The following is an 8708-nucleotide window of genomic DNA, read 5'->3' on the forward strand; positions in this document are numbered from 1 at the left end:
TTTTTTTTTTTTTTTTTTTAATTTGAGAGAGTGAGCAGGAGAGGGGAAGAGAGAGAATCTTAAGCAGGCTTCACATTCAGCACGGAGCCTAATGCGAAACTTCATCCCATGACGCTGAGATCATGACCTGAGCCAAAATCGATAGTCAGATGCTCCACTCACTGAGCCACCCAGGTGCCCCTAGCAAATTTTTTTTCTTTTAAATCAACTCCTACCAGCTGGGTCCCCAAATCCTAGGACTCTGGAAGAATACTGGTTTCCTCTCTCTCCAGCATTTCCCCCAGCTCAGGCTTTTTATGTGATTTCACATATTCTGCAAAAATAGGAAAGTCATTTACTTTGCTTCTGCCCAATTAATGTTAATTTCATGTTACTCTAATGAGCATATTCTACAGGGAGATTTACCAGTTGTCTTAGATTTACCAGTTTCTTGCACATATCCCACACCTGGAGGTTCTGTGGCATGTGCTCCACAGACCACATTTGGGGCACCACTGTTGTACAGGAACCGGGCCGTGGAGACAGATCCAGCTCTCTCCAGCTGTATGAGCTATGTGACTGTGGATGGGCCACATAACTGAACTGCTTCAGTCTTCAGTTTCCCCTCTGTAGAGGCAACAGCTCATTACTATCTAGTGAAGATTATCTGAGATTGGATGTGGATGTTTATATCAGGGCAAGGCACAGTGTTAAGTGCATGGTCTACCATAGGAACCATAACCAGTGAACCCACATTAATCACTGCCACTCTATAATTTTCTTCGAGAAGACTTTTCATTCTGCATTTCAAGAAGTCCTACACAAATGTCAGGCTGGTTTGTGTAATGTTACTATCAATGTCACCTGAAAGTGTCATTTCCCCTTGATGTGCCTGTTACAGATCGCTCCAGCTGAAGCACCAGATGCTAAAGTGAGGATGGTGATTATCACCGGGCCACCAGAGGCTCAGTTCAAGGTATGTGCTCTAGCATGCAGGGTAGAGGTAATGAATGAATAGATTTGAAGAGTGTTAATGCTTTGTTTTCAGGAACTCCATAACCTGGCTTCTCCCTTAAATATATCTAAAACTCAGTAGAAGGAATCTCCCAATGGAAATTTCTAAGACTAAGAACCCACACTTTATTTTCAAAAACCAACCAGACTGTTTTAATTTCGAGAGTTTTATAATGATTGCTGGGTTTACCTGTCTCCCAAGAGAGAATGTGCTCAGTGCCTTGTTACTATTACGAGGTGAGACTTTTAAGGCTGAAATTCACAAACCTGTGTGGTTAATATGCCTCAGAAAACTTGTCCCAAAGTTTTTCCTCTTAAAATGTCCCCTTTTCCTCTTACCGTTGGGTTAACTCTGAGCCCTTGTTCATAGTCGAACCACAAATCACTCTGATCCTTCCAGTTTTAGAAGTAAAAATGGTAGGAACTCTTGTGGCATTTGTCCTGATGTGAACCATTACTCATATTTACTGGAGTTTGGGGCCTTTGCAGCTGGAACGCCCCTCACTGCATACTGAGAATTGATGAAGAACAGAGAGTGGCCAGCTGGGCTGCTGGTTCAAATCCCAGCTCTATCATTTACCTGCTGTGTGACCTTGGGCAAGTTACTTAACCTTTGTCTGGCTAGTTACTTAGCTATAAAATAGGGTTTAGAACACCCACATGGTTGAAACGGGGTTATAAGGTATAAATCTATCCAGTGCTTAGAATATCATCTGCCATTATAGGAAGTACAATATAAATACACTGGTGGTAATGTTTCAGCACTCAGGGTGAATCAGACTAAGACTCTGCCAGATTCTCAGATACATACTTTTGAGAACATGATTTCTCCCATAAAACTTAGCACAAGTGTTGTAAAAGTAACTACTGAATTAGAATGTAACTATTTTGTCTGAAACCCATGTCTTAGCACCTAGTAGCTGTGTAACAGGACAACTCTTCAACCTTAAGCCTTAGTTCCCTCAGTTCTAACATGTGGCTAGTAACGATACTTACCTCTCCCTAACTCCCCACTTTTAAACTGTCACTTTCTTTGACCTTTCTCTTCTGTGGGACATTTTCCACTAAAAATCCAAAGCTTTTTTCACTTCGTTTACAGGAAGAACAGGAAACAAAAGGAGGTGCTTTGAGATGTGGGTGCAGTTGGCTAGGCTCAAACTCAGGTGAAGACATTTCCTCCCTCACACCAGCCTTCTGGTCCAGGCAGTTCAAGTCCTAACTCACAAATGTTGCAAACTGCTTCCTATCCTGAACCTACAGGGTCAGTCACTTTTAGTTGGAAATCTTAAAAGATAATGTAAACATCAGTTCTTGCATGTTTCTTCTTGGTGCTGAGCTGTTACTTCTTTATAAGTGGAACTACTATCTTGTTACTTACGTAATGCTTGTATGCTGGGAAATTCAGTTTATTTCCTTCTATCCTTCGTGCCCATGTGGTATAATCATCTTAAATGGAGCATCTGAGAAAAGCTGTAATTCTTAATCAGTGATAACTACAAGTGAATTATTTTGGAGATCTAAGGAATGGTAAACCTCCTAACCTGTATTTTTTTCCTACGAATTCAAGAGCTTTTGTTTTGAAAGAGGGATATATATATATCCCTATGTCCTTTGACTGTGTTAATACCTATTGTCTGTGGCCTGAGACTTTTGGGAATGAATGGAATGTAGGGTACCAAGATGGATTTTGTTTTTTCTGTAATATCCTATAATGAGTTTATCATTTCTGCACCAATGAAAATGTTTTAGGCCCTTTGTTTTGATTTGCCCTGGTAGCCTATCCGGTTAAACCAACTCTGACTTCTTTAGATTTTGGTATATACTAGAGCAAATTAATAGTGATACATAATAGGAAAAAAAAATTTTTTTTAATATTTATTGATGTTTTGAGAGAGAGCATTTTGTGCACAAGAAGGGGAGGGGCCAAGGGAGAGAATCCCAAGCAGTTTCACACTGCTGGCACAGTGCTCCATGCGGGGCTTGATCTCGTGAACTGTGAGATCATGACCTGAAGCAAAATCAAGAATTGGATGCTCAACTGACTGAGCCACCCAGGCGCCCCTAGTCAGGATGACTATTCATTGCCTTTAACTCTTCTTGTTCAAAGAATAAATCATATTCTTAAGTCATTCATTCAGCTGCCACCTCTGTGTGTCTGATTGTTACTGTGAACCTTCCTAAATTTGCCTCTTAGGCCATCTGCAGCAGTCTATTAAATGCAGATGTGTCCCTGCAAAGGGGGCTATTCCAGTGGATATGAGCCGTCTGTAAAGTTAATGGACCTTTATTCCTACATGAATGACACTGATAGGATATGTTCTCATCTGTAGGCTCAGGGAAGAATTTATGGAAAGATTAAAGAAGAAAACTTTGTTAGTCCTAAAGAAGAGGTGAAACTTGAAGCTCATATCAGAGTGCCATCCTTTGCTGCTGGCAGAGTTATTGGAAAAGGAGGCAAAACGGCAAGTACTTCAGCAAAACCTGTGCAGTGGTATGAAAGGGAAAGCGTTGAAAGGTACTTAGGAGTTCCAAGTCCCTGAATTTTGGCTAATTTATAAAAACCAGGATCATCTGGGCCAAGGTTTGGAGAAGACTGCCTTTTGTCCTTCCTGAGTATTGGTGTCCGCTACTAGTGAAAGTAACGCCTCTTCAGAAGGCTCTGTGTCAGAGGGCTGTCTAACGGAGAAGGGGCAGTTGGCAGTTGTTGGCTGATGGAACTTCAGCTGTTTATTTTTGCACACTTGCTGAAAAGAAAAATTTTTTAAACGTCATGTACCTTTACCTACTAAAAGCAAATGGTTTCCAGTTTCTCTTTAACACCTGTAACTTCTAAGTTGTTTTCAAAGCTGTTTACAATTTTAAAGTAATTGGGAGTGGAGTATACACTTTGGATTCTGGTTCTGCTATTCACTTGTTGAACTGGTCAATTTCCTTGGCTAAGTCTTCGTTTAATCATCTTGAAGTGGGCAAAAAACTGATAACCTGATCGATTAGAAGACATTTGTAAAGCCACAGTTTAGTGTTTGGCACATAGTAAGTGCTCAGCAAATGGCTGGGTTTTTTTGTTTGGTTTGTTTTTTTTTACAACCTTGATTTAATAAGATCTGTATTTATCTTTTCCAGGTGAATGAACTCCAGAATTTGTCAAGTGCAGAAGTAGTTGTCCCTCGTGACCAGACACCTGATGAGAATGACCAAGTGGTTGTCAAAATAACTGGTCACTTCTATGCTTGCCAGGCAAGTGGGCTCTCATGTGATAAGCAAGCTCTTCTGCTTCTTTCACAAATGGAAGTAGTTCTCCCCCAGATGTGCCCTCACCCCATAGAACTATTAAAGGTTGTTAGGTGCTAAACATGCTAATCCCTTTTTAGCAGGTGATTTCAGAGACTCTACTAGCAAATTAAACTAGTACGTATCTTTCATCTTTAAATCTGAAGTTGTTGAAATGGAAGAGTAAAAAATAAGTTGTAGTAACTTTTGATCAGGTAGAAATTTCAAAGCTCTCTCCTTTTGCAGGTTGCCCAGAGAAAAATTCAGGAAATTTTGACTCAGGTAAAGCAGCACCAACAGCAGAAAGCTCTGCAAAGTGGACCACCTCAGTCAAGACGGAAATAAAGGCTCAGGAAACAGCCCACCACAGAGGCAGATGCCAAACCAAAGACAGATTGCTTAACCAACAGACGGGCGCTGAACCCCTAATATCCAGAATTACATGCACAAGTTTTTACCTAGCCAGTTGTTTCTGAGGACCAGGCAACTTTTGAACTCCTGTCTCTGTGAGAATGTATACTTTATGCTCTCTGAAATGTACGACACCCAGCTTTAAAATAAGAAAATGGAAAAAAAAAAAAAGTAATGGGGGAGGGAGGGAAAGAGAGGAGCTCCTCTGCACTTCCCTTTTGTTGTATTCTCAGTGTAACAAATATTCTAATTTTTCTTAATATACCCCCCAGATGCCAGAAATTGGCTTAATAATGCATTCACTAAATTCATAAAATATAGATTGCTCCCAAATCCAGTTGTTAAAATTGGATCAGAATAGAATTACAGGAACTTAAGTGTTAAGCTATTAGCATAGAAAAGCCATTCTCCGCTGTACTTGTACCTAACACTAACACGAATAACCTAAGGGAAGTGCTGAATGGTGTTGGCAGGGGTATTAAATGTGCATTTTTACTCAACTACCTCAGGTATTCAGTAATGCAATGAAAGCAAAATTGTTTTTGTTTTTGGAGAATTTTATATACTTTATAAAGATAAAAGCCCAACAGTTTTTTAAAAAACTTAAAATTCAATTAGCTGACAGGAAAATAACTGAGAAAAATTTTACTTCTGACTGGTGACAGTAAAGCTGGAAAATTAATTTCAGGTTTTTTGAGGCTTTTGACACCATTAGTTGGAAAATCCAGTAAACGTTCAGTGATATGGAGCAGTGCCTATAGTTGGAGAGCAGCAATACAGTTTAAGTTTTCATTTATGGTAGGGAACGTTCTTGATGGTACTAACAGAGCACAGTGGTTGCAGGAGGTTTTGGAACAGCTAGTTTAAAGGGCTTCAGAAGACTTCGGGTTTTTGTTTGGCTATGTGGCTAAAATGCTTTGTGCTTTAGACTATCACTGCCTAAAGGAAGCGTGTCAGTGAAGAGGTGCAGCCCGTGGACTGTGAACTGACTGGCAGAAAGCAAGCTTCAGCTGGTCTTCCGGGGTGCTTAGTTTGCCACCACACTTCAGACCAGTTGGTCTATGCTTGGAGCAGACCCCAAAAGAATTGCTTTGTGAAGACCAATGAATGGGGCATGCAGCTGGTGTGACAGTGTTAAAAGACACTGTACGTGCTCCATCTCCGTGGGCGGGGCACTGTTAGGAGCCTCACTAAGCTACGTGGAAGATTTTTAAAATCAAGAAAAATGTAAGGCCACCTAAAATAGAACGTATCATACAGCAGGATCTCTGTGTTCTCTGCAACCAGTTATTTGGAAATAAGTCAAAAAGTGGAGAATACTAGAAAAACAGTTTTTTGGAATATAATTTAAGTAAGTGACTGTGATAACACATTTGACCTTTGATGTTTGATACTAAACTCGCGTGCCCATTCCTTAGCTGGATGGCAAAGCCCGGTATGTACAGTTATGTGGGTGTGGGTGGTCTCCAAGGCCACGCTGCTCTCAGAATTGTGTTGCTTTTGTTCATAAAATGATCAGTCGTTACATTACACTGATCTGAAGAGCAGACATAATAACCCTTTAGAAAATATGGCCTCGTTTCTATTTCAAGATGAATTTCTACAGACTAGGTAAGTTTTTCTGAAGGTCACTGTTAACAATTAGACATTTTGAAAATGACTTGAAATGTTTTCCTAAATGTTTCCAGAAAACCAGTTTATTTTGTAGTTTTAGCCAAAAAGTGCCCTTTGTCACACAATTCATCTAGCATTCATAATTTTTTCATATAATGAATTGCAAAAATAAAATCAGACTGGCTTTCTCATGAGATGTGGTTAGGCCAGAGCTCTTCCTCAGTGTTTGATTTTTCCCATATTTGTTGTTGTTTTATATATATATATACATATATATATATACACACACACACAGGTGCTGCATTTATATCTGCTGGTTTAAAATTTTGTCATATTTCACTTCTAGCCTTTTAGTGTGGCAAATCATGTTTTACTTTTAATTAAGCAATGGTAATGGAGTATCTAATTCTGTAATTGAGTTTTGTACTCACCGCACATGGATCATTCCTCATCTGTAATGTGCCCCAAATGCAGCTTCATTTTCCAGATACCTTGATGCAGAATAAAGTTTTTCATTATTAGATGCAGCTTGGTGTATGGCATCTTTTATTTCTGGGTTTTCAAATAAACACGAACGTTCAAATTTGATCAAACTGTAAACAAATAGGTTTTTAGTAATAATACATCAGTCTCCAGCAAGCACCAATATCAAGTGGTAAATTGTTTTCTCTATTCCATAGTACTTACGGTGGATCTTGGTAAAATTGGTACACATGAACTAAGAACTGTCGGTTTTAAGTAACAAAGCGAATAGGATGGTTATAGGTTTTCTGCTTTATTAAAACAAACCTGGCTATTCCATTCTATAGAACAAGATATACACTTAAGCAAACTTAAACTGTGAACAGAGAACACAGGGGCCAGTGTTAGCTCCCAGAAATCCTGCTGGGGTCTCAGGAATAAAAATAGATGATTAAAATTTTAATTTGAACATACGGGTTCTTGGTGTGAGAATTAGCTCACTTACCTCTAATTTCCACATTCATTTAGCATGAGTGCCCATAGCTAAGACTTGTTTTGAAAACAACCTGAGCAAGGAGGTGGGGTTTCATTCAGAGTTACATTTTTAAGTGACTCAATCCAAATCTGGTAATGACTAAAGCAGTTCCTATCACTGTATTCTCATTTGAACTCCACTGGAGTCAGGGATGAAGTGTCCTCTTGTATTCCCAGAATGAAGTCTTCAGGTAATGGCTCAGGTGCTATCTGAGCTAACTGGTCATCGTAAGAACGTAGGGTCCATAGTTTCTCTAGTTCATAGGTCTCTCTGGTTTCTGGAAGCATCAAATGAATCACCATGCTGCCTATCAACCAAGGACAGATTAAGAGTTAAAATGAAGAAGGAGTTCATTTGCTCTTATTCTTGTGCTCTCACCCACCTCTGTGATAGGACAGTGGTTGTCAAAATATGGGCCCCACATTAACATTACCTGAGAACTTGCTAGAAATGCAAATTCTGGATGCCAGCTCAATAAAAATAAATACCATAGAAATGATGCTGTGCTTTTCTCTGCATCATACAAGAGGTACATGATAGCAACATGTAACATCACTGGTGATGTTAACTTCACCCTAGTGACTAAAGGTGGGCTAGTGGAGGACAATTCGCCATGGGTATCACATTTCTGCACATCCTGTGAGCTAAACATGGACTGTCTTTTGTTCTAGACTATCTTTTCAAGGATGACTGTGTAGTGAATAGTGTCAGAGATTACCATCTCCCTCTAGAACAGAGAACAGGCTTACTTACAGCAGTGGATCTCAAAGACCTTTCTGATTTTCACAGTTGGGGCCGGAGAGAAGGGAGACTGATAAACATCCTACGATGCACAGGATAGATCTCCCTACTCCCACCTGGAATTAGCTGTTCCAAAATGTTAAGAAGGACAAAGCTGAGAAACCCTGGCTTAATGGCCTTGGCAGAAAAAGTGCCTTCTACCACCGCAAATGCGGGTCTGCCTCCTGCCCATCATAGAAGATGTAGCTACCCTAATCTCAGGGTTCCTCTCTTAGAACTTTGTTCACAGATGTCATGGGGCCCTATGCTGCTCTCTCTAGAAACAGGCTCAGGGAACCGGGCACACACGAAAAAATGCTGCTGCTGACTGTTACTGTGATGAGTAATAAAATCATCCATCCTTCATCTCTAATCCAAGAATAGCCTGGAGTTTCATGACCCATGAAACTGGGCCACTAACTTGTTAAGAATAAGACAGAATCTCAAGACCCTTCACTATTCTTGACTGTTTTTCCCTTTGTAATTAAGTATCTTAGGAAATACTTTGAAACTATATATATGTTAATACCCAGATTTGTTAGATCTTTTTTTTTTAATTTTTTTTTTTTATTTCTAGGAGAGAGAGAGAGAGAGAGAGACAGCGTGAGCAGGGGAGGGTCAGAGAGAGAGGGAGTCACAGACC

At 39.9% G+C, this 8708-nt stretch overlaps 2 protein-coding genes across 7 annotated transcripts in view; one reads left to right on the forward strand and one right to left on the reverse strand.

Annotated features, from left to right (window-relative positions):
* The window catches only part of IGF2BP3 (insulin like growth factor 2 mRNA binding protein 3), a 148372-nt gene extending 141557 nt beyond the window's left edge, over positions 1-6815 (forward strand). For 4 of the 6 annotated variants that reach the window (XM_077775375.1, XM_077775369.1, XM_077775374.1 and 1 more), the window contains 4 exons: positions 881-955; positions 3324-3455; positions 4117-4230; positions 4510-6815. In XM_077775375.1, the coding sequence (XP_077631501.1) occupies positions 881-955; positions 3324-3455; positions 4117-4230; positions 4510-4608 (420 nt within the window). In that variant the 3' untranslated portion in view covers positions 4609-6815. Of the gene's footprint in view, positions 1-880; positions 956-3323; positions 3509-4116; positions 4231-4509 lie in introns of those variants that run through there. The other 2 variants (XM_077775372.1, XM_077775373.1) reach the window with 2 other exon arrangements.
* Positions 6816-7044: 229 nt separating this feature from the next.
* The window catches only part of MALSU1 (mitochondrial assembly of ribosomal large subunit 1), a 9677-nt gene continuing 8013 nt past the window's right edge, over positions 7045-8708 (reverse strand). Inside the window, exon 4 of the mRNA XM_077775379.1 lies at positions 7045-7592. Coding sequence (XP_077631505.1) covers positions 7411-7592 — 182 coding nt within the window. The 3' untranslated portion in view covers positions 7045-7410. The remainder of the gene's footprint in view (positions 7593-8708) is intronic.

This window comes from Crocuta crocuta, unplaced genomic scaffold, assembly GCF_008692635.1.
Source record: "Crocuta crocuta isolate KB4526 unplaced genomic scaffold, BGI_CrCroc_1.0 scaffold197, whole genome shotgun sequence".
NCBI lineage: Eukaryota > Metazoa > Chordata > Mammalia > Carnivora > Hyaenidae > Crocuta > Crocuta crocuta.